Source organism: Poecile atricapillus, chromosome 3 (genome assembly GCF_030490865.1).
Source record: "Poecile atricapillus isolate bPoeAtr1 chromosome 3, bPoeAtr1.hap1, whole genome shotgun sequence".
NCBI lineage: Eukaryota > Metazoa > Chordata > Aves > Passeriformes > Paridae > Poecile > Poecile atricapillus.
In genome coordinates this window covers 21,212,935-21,240,242 of record NC_081251.1, presented here as the reverse complement: position 1 = coordinate 21,240,242, position 27,308 = coordinate 21,212,935, and the positions used below count along the sequence as shown (strand labels likewise).

Below are 27,308 nucleotides of genomic sequence, written 5' to 3'. Positions count from 1 at the left end.
AGGAGATTGTTTAAAGGACTAATCATGGGCTTAGAGAGCAGCAATGGCTTTAATCTGTATGCTTTTACAGACTCATCGTAAAGCTTCAAGTCAGGCAAATACTTTTCAACTTATTTTCTTCCTAGCTACAGATACTAATCTGCCTTCTTAACAGGACTATTATTATGTGAAGTATTATTACTATGAAGCTATGTAAAGCAATCTAAAAATACTGTTATCAGCTCCATGGTGTCACTCATTGCAATACAGACTAACTCATGCAGAACCCTCCATTACAGCTGCACCTTTCAAATGACTGATATTTCTCACCTGCAAATGCATTTTACCAAAAAAAAAAAATGTCTATATGCAGCTAGAAAATTAAATAGGATAGAAAAGAGAGGAACAGTGAAATTTAAGCACTGAGCAGTTCAGAAAACCCTTCCCAATATTCAGGCCTCTCTCAAAGAGGCAGTAAGCAATTTTAGCCCTCAGATTGTCACCATAAATAACGAACTATAAATTCCCCTTGGGACAGAATCTGTCTTTCAGGTGTGCACACATATCCTGTGCTCATATGATTTTATGTTTTTCAGAATCATGCATTAAAGAGATGTGGTATACAGCCAGGAGCAAAAAGGCAGGCTTTCCTAGCAACCAAAGAATTCTTAGTAACTCCTCTTGTTTATACTAGCACAGGTACACTCGAAAATACTATTGCTGAGTCTGATAAATACAAGTCTCTGTATTTAAACGCAATCATGGGATTATGTATGTATCCATTAGGGCAGATTAATTAGAAAGAATTGCCTGTTAGCAACTGAAAATTAATTTCCTCTCTTAAAGCCTTTGCTCTGCAATACTCATTTTCAAAATTAATGCTTCTCATTTTTATGCAGCATGCATGCTGCCAAAGTGCTGATGCTTACTCCACACAGCACAGAAGAAAGTCTACTGCTTAGACACTATTTGGGTCCATTGATACAGTAATCAAACCTTACAAAAAATGACTGCATATTTTTCAGAAACTGCATTTGGTGATGTTTAAATTGTAGAAATATAAAACAAAAATTCATCTTTGTCATCCTAACCACATATCCTATTTTCTCTTGCATGAGTCTATTAATATATATTATTCATTAACGCATGACCCAAATTCTAGCCTTCTAGTTAAAATGACAACCCAAGATGTTCTTCTGAAGTTAAGTTTTATCATATTTTTTATTCGACATTTTTCTCAATTTATACTTTGAACATAAATACACAAGTTTTATGGCTCATGTTACAAAAGACACTACTATGTGTTAGAAAACATATATAGAATGTAGTGTAGTGGTTACTTTTACTCCCCTTTTTTCCTATTTTCATAACTTCTGTTAGTCTAGAAAATCAGTATCAGAAAGCAAAATCCAGCCTCTGAGCAGCACAGTCTATAACAGCTATAAGGACTATTTGCCAGCTGTAAGAGAAACTTTGGTTCCTGCCTGTTTTCATAGTAACGTAATACCAGTAAGTTGCATGTCAAAAACAAACATTGCACCTTGTGCTCGGTTAGTTACTAAACTCTAGTTCATGACAATATGTGTTTTTAAAGACAGACATACAGCTTCTCTTTTGCTTTACAGCTTAGTAAGATAAATAGGTATTTTCAAAATAGGGAAAAGAATGAGGGACCCATTCTTTTCTTACGGAAGTCAGTGGCAAAACTCCAGTGTCTTTCAGAAGAGCAGATTTTTTTACTATGTTTTTACTGTTCTTTTGATAGAACTGAAGAAAATTTCAGCTGACAGAATAAATGTCTCTTTATAACTCTTAAGAATTACTGCTAGAGGATCCTGTAATAACACCATGCATTGACTTCCAGCTGAGTGTGTGGTGGACTCTACTTACTGCTCCTAGTCATCAAGATCCATCAGGGAGTAGATGTGATTCTCCAATCCTGAACACAGGAACATGGAATACCATGCCCAAGGAGCATGTGAAATAAAACCTGTGGTCTTTTTGCTGCAGTGTAGCCAAGGGATACTAGATTATATATGCTTTATACACAGAAGAATCTTTTAATTTGTTTTTCAGTATACATACATTAAACTTCACAATGAAGTAGTTCCACACAGTGGGTAAAGAGCAGCTCCCAGGGCCATAGCTATAGAAGAGTGTAGAAAATGAAGCTGGCCTTGATTTCTCAAGCCAGGGGTAGCCTAGGCAGTAGGTCAGGGAGAAGAATAAAATTGGGGAAAATGTTGCCAGCTGCCTGGCTTAGAGGCACTCTGCTTTTTTCTTTTTTTCCCCTACCAGAACTTAAGCCAACACTAAGCCTATGCCAACACTGACAATACTCAACTGAAGTTGCAAGACACACAGCAAAAGACATGGAAAAAGAACATAAAACAGTAATGAAGATCCTAAGCCTACAATCCCATCTGTAACAAGTATCCTTTGTGACTCATTGAAATCCATGCTATTAATGACTCAATGGAGAATGGGAAAATCCTCTGAAATCAGGATGCATACCTGATTTTGAAATTCCTATTTTGGTGCCACTTAGCAGGCAAAGACTGCCTTCACCAGCATTCTCTCTGTCCCACTCACTGGCATCAGGCATCAGGGAAGAACTGATGTTAGTCCAGTGATCTGTCAAACTTGCTCAGTCAGCCTACACACTGATTTTGGGGTCTCCTTGATAGAGGTTTGCTTTTTAAAGCAGACAAGACTGAAAATTTTAGACATACACAAATCATCTGCAAAATTAAGAAAATAAATTTCAGCAACATTTTACAAACCCCAGCCCTACTGCTATATCCAACAAAATATCTCAGTCTCTAGTACTGTTTGCCTTGAAATGGCACATGCTGGGAAACACTGCCATTATGGTTGATAATGATTTAAACTAGACAGATCAAAACAAAACATAGTGGAATCAATTAGAAGTCACAGAAACAATTTCAGGGCAAGTCACCCTCTTACTTGGATAATAATGGTACCAAAGTAGCCAGGTTTTATTTGGTTCTAGTCAATGCCTGTATCTGACAAACATTCTACTTCAGATATACTTAAATGGCATTTTACTGAACTGATGGATACTATTAGAGGTCTTAACAAAACTGAAACTTAATCTTTCTATTTTCTCTGTATTTCAGTCTACTGACGAGGGAAAAGAATGCTTCCAGTGACTATTCAACAAGTTATCTGAATTAAACAGATTTTGACAGATGGTATCTCATCACCATTTCTGGCAATGTCTTTATGAACTGAAGCCTTTGTCTTGTATTTCACATGTGCAGAGATTAGTGCAACAGGCAATTTCAGTTCAAACCCCAAATTAAAAGTTTCCTTTGGAAAGACATCAATTCAGAAATAAAACATTGATTAGGTCCCTACTTAGAATTAATCTTTTTAACAATACCAAAGCGACAGCTTGCCCATCTGAGGGAATGAAGCTGTGCACCCCACTTTCCCAGTATCCATTTACAGGACTGTGCTTTGCTGAAACTGGGTGAAAAGAAGTGCTCATCACTCAGGTATGACCATTATCTCTGGTGTTACACCGTGACATTACTTGATAGATGCTTGCCTGGGGACAGAGCACAACTCAGCTAATGTAGGACTTATAGTGATTACCTGCACTTCCTATAGATATTCCTATATTAATATATTTCTTCCCAATTAATAACTTCTTTATTAATTTACTGGATGTGCATGCCTCCTTAGAAATGTTACAATCCCTGTTTAGCTTTGATATTAAGTTGCAAAAGGAAGATGTGTTAGCAGCTCTATAATGCACAGCTGTCCTGCATCTGTATTTTCTATCTGCCTGAAGCCACTGCATCCTTGCAACTTTCTGTATAACAAAACCAAGTCGCATACACATTGCACCTACTAAGAAAATTAATATGCTTTTTGTACAGCAACATTTCTAATAATACTGAGCATTAGAAATTAGTATTTAAGAAAATCTATGTTCTATGTTGAAATAAACAAATACTGATTAATTAATTTAGACAGTTTTGTTCCAGCCAAACTCTGGTTTGTGGAATGAAGTTTTAAACTATTATAATTCTTGCCAAATTAATATTAGCTCACATTAGACTACTTATTATTTAAAAATATTTGCTAATTTGTTAAAATCTACTGATCCATGCAATATGTCACTTTGGAAAAAGTAGGAACAACTGATTTATGTAAGCAGAAATCAGCTGAGACGAGGCATGTCTTCCTTGCCTTCCTAAGTGCTATAGAATTTAATTAACATAATTAAGATATTTATAAATGTGAGTATAAATAAGGTAAGAGATTCTAAAACCATTTAAAAGTCCCTAACGGTTCCTTTTTTTTTTTTTTTTTTTTTGTAAGTATCAAAGACAGCACCAATAGCTAAACATTTTCCAATACCCTTAACACTGCAGAATGTTCTAAGTATGTGAGGACTGTCATGCACCCTTAATCCTGTGATCCAAGCCTACTGAAATTGCTCCCAGGTGTATAAAGTCTGTCTGCCTGGGTCCCAAGCTGGCATTAGCCACAAAAGAATATCACACTTTTTTTAATAGCAAAAACAGTCTTGGATCTTATTTAGTTCAGGTTAGATATTTAATAGCGGGATTTGCCAGACCATCACTGAAGACACGAGTTCATCTTGTCGCTGCTGCTTGGTTTTCTTGTTCACTCTTCTGTGTCCTTGGCCACCAGAAATTACTAAAACTGAACTTGCTTTCATTTTCTTAGATTTTTGTCTTTTACTTTTAAATGAGATATTGTGATCCTTCAAAAGCTCATAAATGTTACTATCCTCTGGTCTGTGTTCTAGGGAGCTTGATCCATGAGACAAAGTAAGAGATCCAGAAGATGATGACAAGTCACTTCTTTGTGCAATGGACCCGACTGAATCCCCCAGCCAAACTGCAGTGTCCTGGGTGTTACTAAGGGAAGAGCCCGGTCTTTCACTGTGCAGAAAGTTCTTTTGGTCATCATCCTTAGGTTCTGGGCCAGGAGGGAGGCTGTTCCTCAATTTGTTTCTGTTCTTCTTGTTTATAGATGTAGCTGTTACAAGAAACTTGACTGGGCTATTGTGTGCATGGTATGACACCATTCCTCTTCCTGGAGCCAAAAGAAAAGACACAATTAAAGAACATTATTTTTCAGACCACAGTGTTCTACCATAATTAGTTCATGAAATTTGCTCAGAATAGCAGAACGCTTAAAACCCTATTATATGCATCCAGTCTTTCCCCTTGTGTGGACACTATTTACAGAAAAAAAATAAGTACATAAATAATGTCCTATCATAAGTGTTTTAGGATTAATAAATCAGATTAAATAGGGCATATGAACTTTACCTGAAGCACTTTTGTGCTCTGTTCTCACTACAGCATGAGCACATAAATACTGCTGACGTTTTAGCTGGCATCAACACAAATGTAACACTGAGTTTTCTCCAGTAATCCCCACATATTTTGTGTACCCCAAATCAATCCTGTTCTACCTCTGTACCTCTCCAGAACAGCATAAGAACATCTGTTTCATTGCAACAGACCCATCCACACTGTACAACAGGAACTAAAACTCATCCTTCTGGTTGTCTAGTTACCATTACACATTCATAAGGAATTGACTGAAAAATATTTTTTTCTTTTTTAAAGTATTTAATCAGTGGGATATTGGTGGTACAAGGAAGATTTACACAGTGCAAATCATCAGAATGTATGAAAAACAAATTGCACATGGTCAAATTGAGAAGCTATAACAGTATCAATAGATGTGCCTTTTACAGCAAAAAAAGGGAGAAAAAAAATTGAATTCTACCAAGTAAGCTACAATATGAAAAAGAGCTTGGCTAGCAAGGGGAAAAGCCTACACAGCTTACAAATCACTGCATCCATCCCTAACTCCCAAATGCAGTTCATGTTACAAGAAAACACTTGTAACATTCCGTTTTTACAGAAGTATAATCATATAAAGATGAATTATCACTATTGGAAACTTAATGGGGACAAGCTATGATTTTAAAATTCAAAATACATGTATCAAAGACTATAAAAACACATCTCTAAAAGTAATGTTGCTAGATCTGTGAAATCTGACAAATCTTGATCCCAGACAAATGCAAGAATATATGACATAAACCAAAATAATAAAAACAGGAAATGGAAGAATGAGAGATTTTTTGATTCTGCAGCTATGCATATTCTTGTAATTGCATTTATTTTCAACTAAGATAGGTTCCAGATTTTTACAAAGCATTTATCCTGTGTCATACCAGATTATTGCTGCGTATTTTGCTGAACACAGAGGATTTCATTTTCATTTTGTGAAGTTACATAATCTTTTTTTTTTTCCCCCTGGAGGAAGCTGCAAACAGCTTGCCTCATAAAATATGCCAGCTTCCCTCTGCAACACAGAAGCTTGAGCAGAATTCTGAATCCAAAACACTGGGGAAAAGCCCCTATTAAACACATTTTTATGACCTTGCTTCTGCTAGTAGCTTAAACATTTGTATAGTGATGCAGCAGCATTTGTATGTTTGTATTTCAAATGGGATAATATGAAAGTAACTCATAAATACATCTCTCCAGATTGCAAAAAACCTCAATCACTGTTAACAAAATGAAATTTATACTCTTCCAAGTCTCCAGTTTGGGGGAAAAAGGAACGCAACCAATTTATTCAATAACCAGTTAGACAACATGCTCATTTTTCAGTCTCTAAACCTAATGCATCTATTTTCCCTAAATCTGGAAAAAAGACTGTCTGCATTCTCTTTTCATTCCCATATATTTGGCTGTACTCTGACAGGATTAATGCCTCTTAAATTATCTCTTAAAAACAGTTGTCCCCTCTCAAACAACTGGGACAAGACTAGGCAAGTATCTGGATAATACTGTAAAGCTTGGAAACAGCAAGTATAATTTCATCACATTTTATCTAAACAATACATTTAATTTGGCAGGTTCACTTAAGTTACTGGCAGAAGAGAAGGGATATCTTCAGTACTTGATCTGTTTGAGAAATTTCACTCACCAGTTACTTTGGGAATCCCCTGCAAGCGTGGCACTGGTAGCGCTACTATTATGCCCAGGTTTGTTCCAACCAGCAATAACCCATGGCACACCAGGAGGCTGGTCACAGAGACACGCTGCTGCCCTGTGGAGTTTAGCAAGTGCTCCGTTACTGAACAGTGATGACCTTTGCTTTGATCAAAGCAACTTCAGGCAAACACAATCACCTGTAGCATCTCAATTCCACAAAGCACTCATTGCAAAGGCAAATATTTTGCTGGATTATGGAATTACAGTTTACATACATGAAAATTTAAATATTATTGAACATCTGAAACATTCTGCCCCAAATGTCTGAACCACAGCATCTAAAGGTAGACACAGACTGTCTCTACAAACATGCTTTTATGAATAGGCTATGTTTGTATATTCCAAATAATAAAACTGAAAGGCATTTCGCAATACTCGGTAACACACTATACTCAAGACTCAAGCCTGCTCACAGTTACTTTTTTCTCCTAGTTTTTGATCTGTGAAACTATCAGAACTGCTGAGTCCACCTGTCTAACTTTGGGTTCCCGCATACAAGTATGGCATTGGCATATTGGAAGAAGTCTAGTGGAAAGCGACCAAGATGATCAGGAGACTGGAGATATTAAAGGAAGTGCTCTCTGCACCTACCTGATGGAAGGATGCACAGAAGACAGTCAGACTCTATCCACATGTGCACAGTGATACAGTAAGACACAACATGCTCAAATTTAGAGCATGAGAAAATTGTATTCTACACAGGGAAAAACTGCATCACAATAAAAGTGGTCAAAAACTGCAGTGGGTTGCTCAGAGAGGTTATGAGATCTCCATCCCATCCAAAAGTATTAAGAATTTGACTGGACAAGACCTTGAACAAACAGTCTAATCAGGCCTTCTTCATGAAGGATGAACAAGACCACCTCCAGAGTAAGTTCCAATCAAAATTACTCTATGATTCTATAGTTTTCTACAACACTATTTACAGAATTGCTATTTTTCCAGTGAAAACAATGTAATTTTGGCATGCAATGTTGACTAAAATATGTTTGATTCAGTTTAGATGGATTTTCAAAATGGCCTTGACAAGTTTCAGAAGTGGAAACTATGATTTGCCCAAACTTTTGCCCAAGTTTATGGGGAGGAGCATTTAAACTCTGCTCAAAGCTCGAAGTTTCAGGTTCAAAACATATATATTCTCAGATTTATTATTAACTCTACATGTAAGAGAGCAGTCATTCCATCTTCGTCATAGCCCTCTAGCTGTGAATCACTCCATTAGCAGGTAGAAAATTTTAATTCCATGTTTGATTTAACTTGAATGAACCTTCATGTTCAACACTTTGGAGAAGGATCTTAATTATGGTGTTTCACAAATGAATGCATTTTCTTTCTTGTCCCTTGAAGCTGAGCTAATTTTCATCCAAGAATATATGAACTGCAGGCTCAATGGGGAAGCAGGGAAGGAGCAGCTTGACAGTCACTCAAAGCACTTGACTAGAAAACAGAAGGCAGACCACAGTTCAAGTCTTTCCTCACAGAACTTTACAAAACCAAAATATTAACCCAGCAGTGGTGTGTTTTAAGAAGCTCATATAAGATCAGATCTGGAATCCAAGGTTTGTCTATCTAAAAGCACATCCTGAAACACCCTAAAGGCAGAATGATTAGGTTATCCTGGTCAGGTATAACAAGGACAAGTAAGTTTAAAAGGCTCCATCTACTTGTGCATACCTTCAGGGACTTCTGCATTGAGTTTCATGATCTGCAGGTGCTTATGGTGGTAGGGTGCATCATCCCTCCTCAGCTAAATAAGCAAGGATGGTCTATGTTGTACACAAATTACAAATCTTTTGAAGTTTGCCTTTTCAATGGGTTTGTTGTTAGGTTTTTCTTTGTTTTGTTTTGGCTTTTTTGTGATATTAATTGGATTAATTTAGTTTCCAAAACAAAGCACACAAAGGCACTCCTTCAGCACAAAAGAAGTCCCAACAGTAATGCCCAAACACCTCTGTATCTGGAATTTTCAAAAATCAGTATTTGAATTCTATGATTTAGAGCTCAGGCTTGCTCAAGTTATATATGACATGTGAGTCCTCTCCCACCATTTGTGCCACACCAAGTGCAAGCTGAGGTGAGCTCAACTTAGAGCTTGTTTTACAAACTACACAAATACTTGAGTACAATTTTTTAACTTTTAAGGTTATCAAAAGTTCCAAGTGCACAGTTGCCTCTCAATCCCCTGCAGAAGCAAGATGCTCCCATTTTTAAACAATGGATCTTTAATGCTTTTGAAGCATTTAAAAGATAACATTATATTAATGATTTCCTGCTCCAAACCTGAAAAAACTTTTAGGCAGTAATTTTTACCTGGCAAGTATGCATTACTGTTTCCATAAGTAAACAACCAAATTATCACCCAGCAACTTAGAATCTTAAACACTGAGTACAACCTAAAGCATGAAACAGCTACAGTGAGGTCAAAACAAAAATTGCTTGCTGTGAAATCTTGGAAAAGCACGAAACATCTGTATCTGAGAAGATACTTTGAAATAACACAAATCAACTAAAAACATATATATATATAGATTAAAAAATACTAACTTAAAATATTAATTTATCTGCTAGCCAAGGTTTAAAATCATGCTTTGTTATTTTCTGACTTTTTGTTTTGATATATTTCAAATTCAGAGAAAAATAGTCAATCCAGTTATCCAGAATGTATTATGCAATACGCAGACAAATTAACAAGTTGAGAAGGGAAAATGTTAAACATATATTCCAAAGCAAATAAAATACTAATCTTTAAATAGTAGCTTTTAGCTCACACTGTTCCAATGAGGAAAAAAAAAAACCTATTAAAACCTGTAAAATAATCTAACCAAGATCTTGACTTTACAAGAACCAAAGCAAATAATTAAGCATGTTGTCTGCTCTGTGTTCACCCTTCTCAGGTTTCCATTACAACAAGCATCAGAGATGGATAAATCCTCATAGATCTGAATTCAACCCCAAGTAGGTGCAAGGACATTGCTGCATATCCTCTCACATGGCCATGCTGCTCTTACAATGTAAAAAAACAGCCCAGAACTGCTGGGCTAACCTAAAGTTTCCTCATTTTTTTATCATTCTCCAGCAGTGATCATAAAGCAACTGCATTTTGTGGTCTGGCACCTGGCAGGGTGGGAAAAAAGCAAGCTGTAAAGCCTCATAGTAGGGTTGGTTTTCCATAGAGAGGAAATGACACTTTATTTTCTTTGCTTTTACCATCTGTTTCCAGGAAACACACATGTCATTAGAGGATATATGGATATAAACAGAATACATCAAGAAAGCAGAAATCATCTCTTTGTTAAACAGGTAACCTGTCATCATCCATATGAGCAATGAAGTATCAAGGTCATAGTAATTACCGTAGTCTCTTTAAAAAGGCAAATTCTTTTAGAGCTGAGAGCAAAAACAAGTTTAAGGATGTCCTTTAATAAAATACTGACTGTGACTATGAAAAAGCAAGTGGTCTGTTCATGTATGATTTTTTTGGTGTGAGCTGTGACAAAGGCTGGTGCAAAATTGCCTTTGTTGATCCTTCAGCTATGCATCAAAAACATTTAAGCATAAACTTGCTCCACAAACGTATGTTGCACAAGTGAAACATGTATTTGTCTTCAAATGTTAACAGATTTCTCTGCTGCTCAGTATGCCCTCTGTTAAGATAACAGAGCTGAGCTTGGGATCCTTAAAAGCAATCCAGCTGTACTGTGAATCCACAGTGAACTAGACAGTGAAATAAACTACTAGCTGGATCTATAACAACGATTATGTTCTTCCTCTCAACCATTCTCTTCCTTTCTCATGTGGCATTTGGTCTTTCATTACAGAACACAATCTGGTTATATATTATTAAAAATATTTCTGATGATATATGAAGTAAATGTAGTGCAGACCAGTCTAGACTAAATGTCTATCCCACAGTCACCTCTGTGACCCTGGTTTCATTTCCAGTCCTGAATTCCTAACACAAACTTTCCATAGCTCCAGAAAGTGAGAGCCCTTCAATCTCCAATACTCAGAAGTGGACTGCCATGGATTTAAAATTACCTCCAGCAGCTAAAAGAATCTGCCAGACACAGTCCGTATTTTGCATTACTAAACTTCACCAAATCATAAGGACAATTGCCTTCTGTGCCATTTCACTCCCCTGTGATTCTGTCCTTTACAAGATGGAGAGCTTTGAGATTTAAAACTGTCTTCTCCTAAGAACAAAACTGGGGAAATTTAATGCTATGAGAACTCATTATTATGGTTATGAGACCCTCCTACTCTGCTTAGTTACTGTAGTTATCATTTAAGTACAGTACTGTAACTCACAGTAGCCATTCCTAATAGCGACAGTAAGTTTTTCATTTACTTGTACAGTATAACAACAAAAAAATTTAATTAACTTAATGAAGCAACATTCCTCATATTTACATCACTTTAAGGGAAGACAGAGGTGACGTATCTAGGTAGCCTACTGGGCCACTATTACATATTGTTACTACTAAAATCCTGGGAAAAGAAGTCCAGCTTCTTCAGTGTTATACAAACATCTTGCCTTTTTTAATCTCTCTTCTTAAGATGCTTAGCAATACTTTTACACCAATTTCTTCTTTCATTTCAACACCTCTTGAATTTTTACTTATCTGTTATTTCTGCATATTAAGGAACTTCTGTTGAATTTCAGAAAGCTAACAGAGCTGTTTCCTCTAAAGCTAAATGTCATAAAAATCTCCCATGAGGGCAAATGCATATATTGTAAATACACAGCTATTTCACCCAGTTTCACTTTGTTGGTTTTTTATCTCAGTATATACTATAGAACTTGATTTACTCTTTAGCTCCTTTCAGTTCTGAAACTGCTGCTTTAATCCTTACTGCTGCTTTATTATGTAAACTCCTACTACTCTGTCTTTTAGCTTTTGTTGTTGCAGGATTTTTGAGATCATATAAAGAGGCCTGAGAGCTCCTGCTAAATAATTGAAATTCAGTTCATTTTTAGAAAGGAGTCTCCCTTTGAACATTTGCTGTAATAAAGTCCTACTCCCAAAATAAACTTCCATTTCCATTCAGTAGTGTGCTTTCTGCGAAGGCATTGAGAAAAAAAAAAAAAAAAAAAGAACTAAAATGGGTAAGAATGACACCAAGGAGCTATAATTAGCTAGAACTCTTTTACAAAAATATTGGTATGTTATAGCAGCAGTTTTGTTGCCATGGCAATGAACACAAAGCTAAATTTTTGAATATTTTTATATGCAGAAAAGTATGTATAAGGGAGGTCTTACTTCCCTTTTTCACCCCACCATGAACAGCAGAATATCCTAAAAGTTAATCTTTTTACAACTGATCTTGATTTCTTTGCACAGTTTTGATGAATTCAATCAAATGATAAAAGACAGGTGATTTGCTGTTCAGTGCTAGAGCTACGGTCAAACACCACATGTAAAAAGCACCCTGTCTAGAACATGACAAACATAATTTATAATGGAATTTTATTGCAAAGCTAATGTCATCTGAAAGAAAATATGGCAAGAAGACAGAGACTGAAAAAGTGAAATATTTTTGATGCAAGTTTTATACCTAATTCCTGTGAGAATATAAGAAAAATCTCTGTGTGAGAAGAACTGACTTCAGCTAATATAACTAAGCTGGCACACACATTGCCCTTAAAAACTGCAGAAGCTTGGTCTATTCCAGTCTACAGAGAGACAGAAAGAATGGCTGTCCACTCATGGATACCTCGTGCTCAACCATGCCAGTACCACTTTCCTGTCTCTACTCCCCGCACTGCCCCAGCTCCCACCTGATGTTCTTGCTGATGCTACGGTCCTTGTCACTCACTTGCTAAACTGATACAAGCCATTTCAACTGCCTATTGAACAGCTTCTGTCTTAAATCACGTAAAGATCTTTAAGTTTTAAAATTTTATCCTAACAACCACAGGTTAGATTTAAGTCTAACCATTTAATTCAACAAACTAGAGCTCCAGTCAGAAAAACACTGAACAAACTCCAAAATGGTAGCATGGGAGTGGTTCAGCTGAGTTCTCTGGATCTACTGATGTAACTAAAATTAAGCAAGGGTTTTCTTGGTCCAGATGCTAGGCAAAATGATTTCATCATGCACTTGATTCTAAGGTTCCAAATTAAATGCTAATCTCTGTAAAGTAAAAACATTTTCATGACAGATTACATTGTCCAACTGTTTCACGGTCACACAAAAAATATGACCAAACAGAAGAATGAACCTGCTTATCTATCTATTTACATTGATAACCTCTAAGGAGAAGAGGCTACTCAACCAGCTCAGTGCACATTGTTCACCTGGGCAGCAGATGGACTATGACTTACTAAAACAAATAGTCAGGAAACACATCAGACTCAAAGTCCAAGATGAACCTTCTGATTCTGGCCCAATCTACAGCACTAGAGAACAACAGTGATAAAACAAAAATGTTACCATATGCTGCTATTCAGCTACCTGGCAACATATTGTGAACAGGTGTGGCTATGTTAACATCCTGGAGGTGTTTCAGTGTCTCGGTGTGGAACAGTCGAAGAGTAGATCCAGATGTGAAGGCAATCCAGACTCCCACTCCAGCCACAGCCATATGAGAGATCACCATCCCTTCCTCTTGATGGGCTTCAAAATGGTTCTGCAAGAAAAACAAGGGCTCTGTGGGGAGATGCAAGTCAAGGATATCAGTCAACCTTTCTTACCAGCCTTTCAGTGTAGGCACTGTATCTTCATCCTCTTTGACAAGGACAAAGCTTCCTCTGCCTTGCTCAGGATATGTTCTAATAGCTGCATATGATGTGTTAATTTCCCTGGAACTTTTTTGGGAAATATATCATCATTAGTATGGAAGGATTCTCAGCTTTTGATACAAGGTTCCACCTAATGACAGAATAACTCAGATTTTCTGTTTTTTAAAAATTTTGTATGATAGGAGCTGGCAAGCCCAAAACAATTCAGACTTAAAAGGATTTTGTATTTCTTTATCCTCCTTTGGGAAAACTACCACAGCTGTACTTTCATCTACAGCAGAACTTCTATTTCAACAATAAAAAAAATAGTTTGTTCTGATAGGGGGTCTTTTCATAACAAGAATAATAGAATGTTATAAAAAGTCATATTTAGAAAGTAGAGTTTTTAAGAATATAAACACACTGTAATTTGCTCAATTACACACGTAACAATGTGAGCCTTAATTCTGCAGTTTTGTTTTTGATGCTTGTTTTTCTGTCCTTCAAAGAATTGATGCTTCTCATTATAAAAGCTAAAATCCTCTTTCTAAATGTAAGTAACACAGCACTTTGAAGATAGACCTTTTTCCTTGATCTAGTGCCAGTTACAACCTGGCTCCAGGAAGGCAGAAACCTCTCTCTGTATATCTCTATTAACATGTGAGATGAAGCTGTAGTAAAGTTTCTTAATCATTAACAAGAAGGAGGGATTTTTTTCCTCCCAGTTTTGTCTTGTAAGAAGACTGTCTCTGAAGCTGAACACAGCCTTTGATTGTTGTGCCAGCTATTATCAGAAAACCAGTATGATAAACACAAAACTTACTTAGCTAAATAAATGGCAAACTGTTCCTTGGATAAAAATCTCTCACTGAGGGGTATGGAAATAATAAGTGCTCTAATATTCACTTCATGTATTATCTACTCTTTATGACATTTGCAGACAAAATGCAGAAGTATCTCCTACTTCCTTGTAAAATACACTTAAATTTTCTAGGTGTTACAATTAAGAGTTACATTTTGGTATTGTTTTTTTTCATTAACATCTAAATAAAATAGGGTTATAGATATATTTTCCAAATTTTCCATCAAAATACAACTAAAAGGCTAAGATCAGAGACAAAGAATAAAAAGGTAGAATTTCCACAAAGGATAACTTTTGTTATTATGTTTAGTAAGCACTTAATTTTCTTTTCATACTTTATTACTGCATAAATTATGATTTTCACAGAGAAATTTGTTGTTTAAAGAGAATGGGAATTATCTTTTGTGTGTTTCATTTGTTAACATTATTCTTCAAATGTTTGGTTTTTTAGTAAATGAACAGAATTTTCTCTTCAGCTGTCAGGCAGTGGTTCAATTTTTGAGTGTTATGGTATTATCTTTTGATTCTTTGAATAATAACACTGTGGAATGTAAGATAAGCAACTCTGGCAGGCACATTTATATTCAGTTTTCCTGCAGTAACCACTATTCATTCATTATCAAATGATATACACAATTTGAAAATCATAAAATTTATTCAACAGAAGAATTTATCTGTAAAAAAGATCTTCCAATGTCAGAAGCAGCCCTTATGACTACATTGGCTAATATTCTCATCATCCATGTTCCATTGCAAAAAAGATTCCAAAATATTTTCTTTGTTTATAGACTCATACATCCCTACACTGGTGACTAATTGCCTTTTGAGAACTTCTAGGGGATACATCCATAGCAGCTGAAGCAAACCTGACCAGCAACTTGCACTCTTTGAAATTAGAAGGAAAATGAAGAAGAGTGTAAAAAAATAATTTTCTCTGGAGTGATCTGACCACAGCTGACTACTATGTTGGTGCCACTGAAAACGACTTACACATGCATTTTTGTCACATTCCATTTTAACCAGCCAACTCATTATACTCCCACTTAAGTCTGTCCTGCCATTCGTACAGCTGTCTGCTGGAACACACAGACCCATTTGAAGTAAAACTGTATATTGCAAACACGACAAGACCTGTAGAAAGAACTATTCTTCTCATTGAAAGGGTTTCTAACATGGAGCAAGAGCATACTCCTAAACTTCACCTTCTTATGCATAAATTTTCGCATAAAGGACAGCTTTGACATCTGTTTCAATTACATGTCTATCTGAAAACCAGTGAGCTGGCCTTTCACTTCTATTTTTCTCTTCTTTTTATAACAAGAAACACAGATACAAAGGAACAAAGATGTCTTAGTCCATTTGTCATCAAAATAATTGAATTTCATTTTCTTTTTCTCTTTTAGTTTTCATACCTACATTTCTGTCTATTCAAAGCCTGGATTTTCTCCCCTCTGGCTCTGCCTTTCTGTCTACAGCAGCACAGGAGCTGCAGAAGGCATTGTGGATGCCAGAGCCCAATGCAGCTCACCAGTGTTCCAGCAGTGTGAGACACAGCAGAGCCCTTCTTTTGAGGGAGTGGTCATTTACACCAGACAGCTGCACCAAGAGATGAAGCACGATTTCTCCAGGTTCAGGGGAAGAAGATAATGAGGGTCATTACCCCCAACGTCAAATAAATGTCTCACTGCCTCAAAGAAGTTACAGTACTTGGGTAACACACACTCATTCATGTATAGGGATTTCCATCTGTTTTGTTTACTCAGCTGAAGACTTCAGTGTAACTCCTGTATAGTTAGCAAAGTTTTAAAAACAAGACAAAACAGACTAAGAAAGAATGACACTCAACTGGTAACTTTATTCTATTAAATACTCTGGCACTTTTTGAAGTTTTTGAACAAAGGCAAACTGCCTTTGCAGAGTACAAGATGCTCCAGCCACAGAGACCATTATGGGGTGTAGGTCTGTACCCAACAGCAATACAGCTGTCAGATCTAGGGTCATTACTAAGCGACAAATTTCTTCACAGAAAGCGGATCAGAGTATGTAATTAATATGTAACAGCAATTGGTGCATTTCTCACCTGTGCCCTGCCAAGGATCTTGAGGCATTTTGCCATTTTGGGGTATTGTGCCAATACAAGACATTACCTAAAACATTTTGTTACAGTAATATATCATTAGAACAAATGAATTGAGAATCTTACCCATATTAGAGTGGGGGGGGGGGGGGGGGGGAAGCAGACATGAGTAATATCCAAATCCAATACACACAATAACAAACATGCTTGTTTACTAAAAATTATTAAATAAAGAAAAAAATCTTAAATAAAAACCTTAGCAAAGCAAGGAAAAATGGAATGAGATTGTCTTCAAGGATAACATACTCTGCACTTAGCTAATGCACAGATAGTTAAATATGAGATACCTATGAAGCAAAGAGTGCCTTGTAAGGACAAGTTTACAAAATAGTTTTGAATATGCTCATGGGCTTGCACAAATTTTGCCTTAAAACATTGTCAGATGCCTTTACAGGTAATCTACATGACGAAGGGCACACAGTATGCATGCATGACAATAGCAATGAACTAGCAAGCAGCTGCATGGCAGTATAAATGGAGTATCTGCACATAAAGTATATGGAGATATGAAGGTGTTCAGTAAAGAGGGAAGAGTAACAGGTGAGCCCTGTGTGACACTTGGTTTCTTGCTGATAGAGCAAAGATTAAGTTTATACAAAAGATCTTGAGTCAAATCTTTACTACTAACTCTCAACAAGAGAGAGCAGAGGGAGAACAAACTTTTCCTTGCTGCTGCTTCCTCTTGTACAACAAAGCTTCTGCTCTTCACAATAAGGAAGAGGCAGCTCAGATGTTAAAACATTTGACATTGACAGAGCTTAAATTGCCCATGCATCATATAATACTGAAACAATATTGCCAGTGGACATGGTAAGGACAACAGAGCAGATCACTTTTGGAAACATAAACCTAGGAAGTTATCAAAACAAGTCAGGTCACTGAGTAGGCAGCAACACTGAAAACATTAGAGACCTGTTTAGCTAGGTGAGATGAAGAGAAAAAGACCAGTATGTCTTAATACCCATAATGAAGCAACAGAAAATCATTGCTTGTTCACAATTCTATGAGGAAGATGACATGCTATGCCATGGGTATTTGTATGAAATAAAAAAGACGACCCTCAGCCAGATGTACAGAAAATTGTGGACATGATTTTCTGAGCCTGAAAGAGTTTTCAGCTGGTTAGTGGCTGATCTGTTTCCCAAGGGAAAGTCTTTGGGGAAACTTTTCTCTCTCACTCTCTCTCTGTTTTGTAAATAGGTTTTTGGTTCCCAAAACAGTGGTGTACAGATGTTCCGAATGTGTTTTCTCCTGTTCCACCAATGGGACAAGAGAGTTGTTGTTCCCTTTACCAATCATGTTAAACCTGTATCAGAACACCTTACAAAAGGGCTGAAAACCCCAAAATAAAGACTTCTGCCTTCTTCGGATGAAAAACCTCAGCTGTTGTGATTGAATCCATGCTTCTGTTTCATGTCCACTAGTGACAGAAAATCATCATGTTCATGAACAAAATTATTTATATTGAAAAACACTACTTAACCCATACACACCATTTCTTATGGTGCTTGCTGCAACACTTATTGTGTGTACAATGGACGTTTTATTACCTGAGCTCTGACTACAACAGATGGTTTAGTTGAGAAGAAACCTCCTGTGATGCTTTTATAGGAAAATCTGTAGTAACAGCTGAAAAGTAAAACTGCCATGTCTGAGAGATAATGCTAGAGTACTTGTTATTTTATCTCTCCAAACTTCTGTTTTCAACACTGCAGTCTATGACATTTTATTTAAGAGTGAAGAGTAAGATTTAAACACTCTTTAATCCTCAAAGGTTGTTTAACTCTGAGTTTGTTCTCCTCTGCCAAAACAGCCCAGCATAGTCCAAACTGCAGCCATACCACCTGATTTAGGGAGAGCATTGTTACAGAATTAGGCCAGAATTGACAAGCTTATTTACAGAGATCTGGCTGTGAGTATCCAGCCTCACACAAGAACAACCTGGCTATGATTTCTTACCGTTTTCCTAATGACAATCTAAGAGATTTTACCAAAGTCTGTAGAACAGCAACCATGAAACTAACAAAAGTCCATTTCAAGCACCTATCCAAATCACTCATCCAAAATCTTTCTCTAATTGTACCATTCAAACTACCAACAAAACAAGCCTTGAAGAAAAGTGAAGTAGGAGAATCTATGATCCAAGCATCTTATTAGATGAAACAAATCACTCAGAAAACACAGAAAAAGACAGAGGAAATTAGGATGTTAGCTGTTTCCCCGCAAACCCATGACAGTGACTCACAGAATCAATTGTACCAAACGGACAATTGTTGGGAGAAAACACTATCATCAAAGGAAAAAAAATGCAGCAACAATGCACACAAAGAAGGAGGCTGTGAGCTCATCATGACTCCTGTTTGAAAAAACTTCATGGCTGTAAACATCATGCAATTCAGTGACATTCTATTGTAGGTTGAATGAGAGGTTGAACTACTAATGTTTCATCAGCTCTTAACTTGGGACTACAAGGATGTTCTTTTGGTGAAAGCTGTAATTTTGACAGAAATAAAGGATTAACGTTTTCTGGAAAATGTGGTCACAAATGTGGATTTGAACCCTTAACACTCTTCTCTCATTCTGACAAAGCCAGCTTTTGTGTGACTATTCATCAGAAACTGCTCTTATGCAAATAAAATTTTTGTAGGTCACCGAGAAGCAAAAATCTGAAAAAATATATTATGACATTATCACAAGGTGCAAGTAATATCTAAGTATATAGAGGCAGTCTCTCAGCTAAACCTTCTGCTGTAAATAACATGAAATTCCTATAGGTGCCCACTTCTCTGCTGCCTTACCTCAGATTTCATTTTTAAGAAAATCTTGTGCCCCAAATGATCCATCATTTGCAAGCACCTTACAGAAACCAGTGGGTAAATGGGAGCAAGGTCTAATGAGACATCAGCAGAGAACACAACAGCAGAATTACAAACTAAAGGAGTGAGATTTAAAAGAACTGAGACCACATTCAATAAAAAGCTTCATGAATCATGATGCTTCTTAAACAGATTTTCATCTTTAAAATTTCACCGCTTATACCGTGAAGCGTAAAAGGTGAGTAATGCTTTTAAAAGTGTTTACCTCTATGGAATGCATCACAGTGCTGATTATAAAAATTTGTCCACCACATGCAGCCCAAATGGTCTCCTCCATCACAAGCAGACTTCTAACAGGCAGAACCCCCAATTTAACTATCTTCTGAGGTTCCGTGTTCCATGTCCCATCTTCAATAAAAAAAGAAGAAAGGTTATACACAACCAAATGGTGATCTTTGCTTTAAAACAGTTCTGAAAATCACACTGCTTGAATTTCTGCAAGTTGCCACTTCAAGCTACGCTGTGATTTGTTTATGGTTACTTTTAGCTTCCAGGGTAAATTTGTAAGGATAAAACAACATTAATGGGAAAATCCAAACATAAGTACTCATGTATCTGTCAACAGAGCAAATTTTATCTAGACTAAATGATAATTCAGGAGTACCACATTGCTGTTCTGTTAAAACTGCTTTCCTCCCCAGAGGAAATACAGTCAGAAACCCATGTCTGACAACTGTCTCCAACACAGAAGGAGCTCACAACCAACTTACTTCAAGATGAATCAATTTCTAACCAGCACAGAATCATCTTTCATGTGCAAAGTAGTCAGAAAGATTTTTACTGTAGGCTGTAATGAGTGCAGATCACTCTCTAAGAGCATTTTGATAGAATGGACCTTCCTGGTACTAGATGCTTCATTTAAGATGGAAAACAAACAAACAAAAAAACCCCAAAAAACCAAAGCAATAGCAAAAAAAACACAAAACAAACAAAACAACAACAACAAAAAAAAAAACAAAAAATGAAAACTTGGTCTTGTGCCATATCTTCACTTTTCTTACTTTTCCCACTAATTCTAAAACCCACAGTGTTTTTTTTTGGACTGCATTTATCAGATCTAAATTAAATTGTGTATGTAGCACAGTCAATTATTCAGAGAGGTTCTGGTAAGAGCTGCATGCTTCCTCCTACTGCTATTGTCACTGTCAATTGCCATCTCTTTGAAACAAGGACTAGCAGATTATTTCTCCCCAAATTTAAGAACCAGCAACATGAGCTTCTTGAAACAGTTGGAGTTTTATCTTTTATACACACAAATTGACATATTAAGTACAACAATAATAATTTTAATGTTTTCATATTAGTTAATATATTGTAAGTGCTTGCTGAATACAGTCTCAAAGAAAACATTTCTATCTATATATTATGATTTATTAATAATATACAAATCTGTAACCCAGATTAAAAGTAACTGGGTTTTACACAGACATAAAATAGTTCAAAAAAAGCACCATTTCTTCATTGAAAAGCCTTCTTCCTGCACAAACTGCAGTAAAGTTGTCTACTTTTCTGACACTGGTTTCAACTCAGTAACCACTTGAATTTTGACTGATGAGACCAAAGTAAACACATCTTTAGGCAAGCACTGAAGTACAATTTTTTTTCTTTTCCCTCCTGAAAACAAGTACATCTTCTATTATTTGCTTAAAGAATGGGGGTACAAAATTTCCTGCTTCACCAATTAGAGTGGCAACAACAATAATGAGAAGCGTCAATTCTGGAGTACTTCTCCAAATTTCTGTCATCTGTGTGATACAACCTTCGCTGAGTCATTCTCAGGATGTGGCTCTCTTCTGAAAGCATCTTTGTAGAAGTGACATTTAGTTTCAAGATGTCAAAATAATTTTCATTATTTTAGTTTGCATTGAGAAGAGTGCTTCCAGTTATTAGCCTGCAAACTCTCCCAGCAATGTCAGAGTCACTCTGTTCTCTATGACTCATATGTACTATTAGCAATAAACAAACTTCTGGAGAAGTTTTCATTCTTTAGCAACCACATTACCCACAAATTATATTCTAAATTGGAGGCTGCCCATACCCTATGATTGCTGTAACCACTGTAGTCAGTGCAAAGCCTTCAGAGAGTGAAGTTGCGTGTCACAATTTTCACTGTGCAAGGGATGCTGACTGCAGAATTTTAACAGCAATCTGTACGTAGCACCATTCTTAGGGATAAATCCAGCATAATTCTGGTACATTCTTCCTGTCTATTTTGAAGGATAAGGACTGTGAGTTTGGGCAAGGACTGGATATGCTGAGCAAAAAGCTATCTTTTCTAGTTATATTTTCACACTGAAAAAACATTAACATAAAACAAAAGTTCATGGACAACTCTTTCTCTTAAATACATTCAAGCTATACATTAATTTATATATAAAGCATAGCTGATACTGAAAGAACGGGAAAATAAGGATTTTCAGGATCTCGACTGTGGACTCATTTGCATTTTTTTTAAATTAAATTTCAAACATCTAATGTGGTTTTTTTTTTTTTTTTTTTAATCTGGAACTCTATGCCCTGAAGTTCCATGTAATTCCTCAGATGACTAAGCATTAAGCCTTATTAATAATTTTGATCAATGTAAGAAGGTGATTTCAATACTATCAATGTTATAAATACCAACTGAGTCATGAATATTCGATTCAACATATATGCCTAAAAAATCTCAGTTCTCACAAAACCCTTTTCTGTTGGTGTATGTGTTAACACAGTACTTGACAATCCAGTTTGAGTTCCATAGGATTGGACATACGAAGCAGGTGAGATAGAAGCCCCATGTCTTTCATGCTACCACAATTCATGAAAAAAATCCCTGCAATCCCACTTGATGTATCAGCCCAGCAAACATCCAAAGCTATCACTCTACCCCTATGCCCCTAGATATGTGATAAAGCTATTCTCTGGTGCATTTTTATTTCTTCCTGCAAACATTGCTGTCTTCGAGATCAGATAGCATCTGAGACAGATGAGGGGAAAAAAGTGTAGGGGCACACTCTCTAGTCTAGTAATTATAGCGGTATTCAAAGGATGTGTCAACTCTGTTCTAGACCCTGTCTCAGTGAATGACTAATTAACTACACAAAGTGGAATGGCACCAAGAGGACAAATTAAGCCCTATGCATCTCTCTCCTCTGATTTTGTGGCAGCCAGGAAGATCTCTTGAGAGTGGAAAGCATGGGTAAAAATCCACTAAAGCAAGGTGAGGGATTAAGCCTGATAATCCAACATACTTCTGTAAATGCTTTAACCACAGGCTACTGGCTAAAAATAAGACGACGACTTCAGTTTGCTGACCAAGAATTTTATCACCCATCTCTAAAATTACTTAGCAAGTCTGTGTCTAGCTCACAAGTGGTTTAAGACTATCAAAATCACACTTTGAAGAAAACATAATACTCTCCCTGCCTCTCTCTCCAGATCTCAGCAGACCCTGTTCAATACCTGCCTGCACAGACTTCTCATTTGACACTGGCTGTTTCATGTTATCTGTCTGATCCGATGTCCATTGCTTTTAAAATCTAAGAGAAAAGAAGCATTATCTCTATCTATCCCACTTGTGTAAACACCTGCAGATTCAAGACATGTAAACACATGCAGATTCGTAAGTAGTTTCAACAACTGGCACTATCCAGGTACTTAAAATTAGTCACAGCACTTGCAAAAAAGATAAGGAACAGCTTTGTTTGATGCTATAAAATCTTTTGCTAGTTACTGACTAAAGTTTATTTTTTCCTGGCAAAAGACGAAAGAAGCAAGAAACAGAAGCCAAGATAAAACTTTTGCCAACAGCATCTCAAGGAATACTGTATGGATTGCAGATACAGCTGTTTGCAGGAAAGACATGTGTCTACAAAATCTAAGAACAGGGCCAAAGATAGAAATTAATCCAGGGGTTTCTGGAAATTAGATGTTATATATTTATGTTGGATATAAGATGTCTGATATTTGCATATTAAATAAGTATTTTAAAAATCCAGAAGACATATTTTATACTAATAGATCTGTGTCATGTCACTGTGTTATGTCACTATTTTTAATACTCTTTGTAAGTTACATGCCATAGTTTATACACCAGTATTGAACAGCATCTTGCAAGGCATATATCAGACTGTTTAGCTGCAACAAAGGAAGGTCTCTCATGCTCATAAAATATTTCTAATAATTTCTATAATATTTAATGTAAATGGAAATTATTTCCATTAGTGCATTTTGTTATTAGTCTTGTGATTTTTATGAATTTGAAAAATTAGTTATCCTTCTATTTAATCAAATTTAATCAGATAGGAGAAGTTTTAAAACAATGTCCATTTTATCTTTCTGTGGTATGTTTCCACAAAACCCAACGAAGGAAAGTAATACTATTTCACAATAATTTATAAGGATAATCTCCCAATTATTAATTTATAAATATTTAAAATATTTAATACTTTTAATAACAGTAATTAGTCGGTGCACTGAGCTCTTCATGTCAGATAACTTATTAACATGTAGTTTTATTTCAGAAAGTCTTTTCAAAGTTTGTGGTAGTCTTCCCTTCCTTTATGCTTTCAGTCAAGCTGAACTGAGCAAGCACTTTTGTTGACAACTTCCTCTCTTGCTTAGCAGCACTATTGATGGTTTCAACAGAGCTGCCAACACAGCCCTGGGAACAGCAGTTCTTGGTTAATTAGTGCAGTGGAGCACAAACATTTTTTCCATCACATGGTACATAAACCAGCACTGTGGAGGAGTAAAATGGTACCTACAGAAGTCAAAAGTTTAGCACACTCCCTATCACTTGAAAATAAGATTAGACACTCAGACCTGCTCTTCTAAACAATGTGTAACTAGGAATGTCCTACATTGTGCATGCATACTCATTTTTTCTTCCATATGCATCAAATTCTTCAAGTGAAACAGCTGACAGAGCTCTTCGTAAAATTATACAGGGGTGGTACTGGAGGACCCAACATGAAATACACGAATAAGACTGAAAGCAATGTCAACATATTTCTGGTAATGAGTATTATGTGACACTGCAAAGACAACAGTATTTTGTCTCTGTTTCAGTATCACTGCTCTAGTCCTGTCCTTAACAGCTTAATACCACTGTTTATTTTTCACAGCAATACCTCACAACGTCTACTTGAAGTGGTAGTCACATGCACAAGCCAGAAATCCACTCTTCAGACAAGCTAGAGCAGTACATGGATCCACTCAAGCTCTGACTTCAACATCAGTGTTTTACATTCCACATACTCTTCTTTCCTCAATTTGTCTGTCAGAGGACAAGAATGTTGTACCAAGTCCATCAAGGTACCTCACAAGTGAACTGACTTGCTACTCTTTCACTGTTGTAACTGTCTCCCCTTAGCCTTGTATTTCCTTTCAGTTTTTGTCACTTTCCTTGATATTAATCCTCTGAAAATGCTCACTTGATTAGTGCCACAAAGGCCTCTTTAGACAGGTAAGTCATCAAAACTTCTGACCAACTTCAGAGTTCCCTAAGTTCTTACCAGTGAAGTCTCTTCTGTTCTGTGCATGGCCAAAATTGCCTCGGCTATTATTTCACCTGACCAAACTCTTACTGAAATACTAAAATATTAATTCTTCTACTTTCTGCAACAATAATTCTGAGTTTTTATTTTCTTTTTCCTGTTTCTCTCCTGTACTCTTTACAGGACTTTATGAAAAGGAAATGTATATCAATGTCTAGAAGAAAGGAAGTAGCTGGAACTGACTACAGTATATCAGGAACAGTACACCTATATTATATAAAGATTGTGATTTCCCTTTCCTAAGATACTTTTGTGAATGGAAGTCAAACACGCTCTGACCTTTTTTGCTATTACATCACTCAGAACACACATCTGCAGGGCTGTCTGCAACCATCACAAAGGGATTTTGTTATGTTTTTTAAACAAAGACAATAGAACACACTTTTTCCTTAACCTCTTCTAAGTATGTTTTGCATGGAAATATTAACTCAGCCTGAGGCAAACACTAAATGCAGAATTTTTCAGACTGATAACCGTGCAAAAGTTCATAGACCTGTAAAGTAAGTCCTCCCCAAACAGTGTCAGAAATTTTGCAATCTGCATCATTCCCATTCCTATATAGAACAGCACTTAATTCACTAGCTGTCTCACAGTTCCCAAAACAAGTCTTCTCACTCACATAAAATTAAGAATCAGTGAGGATAATTATCAGGGTACTATTTTTTAAATTAACATATTAGCTGGCCTGGACCCTAGTGTTCTGTGACATTTCCACAAATCACCATGTTAGCTCACATTTATGAGCCAAGTAGATTTTACAATATCAGCACCTCAAGACTTTGCTTTTAGTTTATGTTCAAATACATCACAATATGTATTTGCAAGTACTTAACAAGACGTAAAGTACTAAAAAGTACTCAAGTACTTTTTACCTCATATGTGAAAATATATGGATACAGAGGTGTCTCACTAAAATATGACTACTTTCCAGAAAGAGAGTTGTGCACCTCCTACTATCCCACTAACATTGGAGCCACTTGCTCCTTGGTTTACTGTACAGATGTCTGTTTCCATTTTTTACTACTTCAAGACAAGACTTTGCAGGAAGAGAGCACTCTGAATGCTGTTGACTTGACAGAGTTTTCTAAAGAAAGTCAGAAGAAAGCACTTGCTGTTTATAAACAAACATCATGGATATTTATATGCACTGATTCCTCTGAGAACAACCGGAGAAATTGGAGCTATTTGGGTCCTGAAAACCAAATGAAACAAGTTATGGGTCTCTGACTACATAGAGTAAGGCATCGAAATTCAGTGAGTGAACTGATCCACACAGTTTCTGCCCACGGAGGAAGACAAAAGGACCCCAGCTCTGTCACAGACTGTGAGATAAATTTTCACACTAGAAGAAAGATTATACTTTCTCATTCATGGAATCCTGTAACAGGCTGAACAAACATTTTTCCTGTGCATCTCACAGCATTTGTCCTTCTCAGGCTTCAAATCGAGATGCAATGCAGTGATATATTTCACATTCACTTTTAAAACTTAATCTCCTTTATGATGACAGACCAAAACCCAAGCTGAAGTGCATGGCTGAAAAGTAACCCCCTCTGCAGAACAGAAGGCAACCCTGATGAATTGCACAAAGCTCCTCAGAGGTTGCATTCCCCCTCCCTCCCATTTCACTTGGATTCCTTTGTTTGGTAAATAGGTCAGTGCTCATAAAAACACCCCTCCAGGGCATACTGCCTCACATAACCACAGCAGCCAACTATAAAGAAGACAGACACTAACATGGCAGCAGCTGAATCACACAATTTCCATGGGACATGGAGAACTGAAATAAGCTACACTGACCAAGCAGTAAGGAGAGGAACCACAAGATAAACTGACAGGAGTCAGAAAAATATCATTATTTCCCATCTCAAAGTTCCAGTGATCATGACTCAGACTTTGACAGGCCTTATGAACATCTCACTGCCCAAAACCAGTGTCTTCAGAAGAAGACAAAAAGGGGATGGTAAAATCCTGGTCAATGCAACAGCCTCCATCTCATAACCAGACTGTAATGCAGTCTGGTTAACAGCTCTGCCCCATCTCTAACATTCTCTGCAGATATGCAACCCATGAATCCTTTCTTAGCTATACTGACAAGGATGTCAGCTGT

General features: G+C 36.6%; 1 protein-coding gene across 2 annotated transcripts in view; it reads right to left on the bottom strand.

Annotated features, from left to right (window-relative positions):
* Positions 1-1,181: 1,181 nt before the first annotated feature.
* ARHGEF10 (Rho guanine nucleotide exchange factor 10) overlaps positions 1,182-27,308 on the bottom strand; it is a 108,359-nt gene continuing 82,232 nt past the window's right edge. For both annotated transcript variants that reach the window (XM_058835975.1, XM_058835974.1), the window contains 4 exons: positions 19,867-20,009; positions 13,521-13,695; positions 6,997-7,119; positions 1,182-5,076 (listed from right to left, as the gene is read on the bottom strand). In XM_058835975.1, coding sequence (XP_058691958.1) covers positions 4,562-5,076; positions 6,997-7,119; positions 13,521-13,695; positions 19,867-20,009 — 956 coding nt within the window. In that variant the 3' untranslated portion in view covers positions 1,182-4,561. The remainder of the gene's footprint in view (positions 5,077-6,996; positions 7,120-13,520; positions 13,696-19,866; positions 20,010-27,308) is intronic.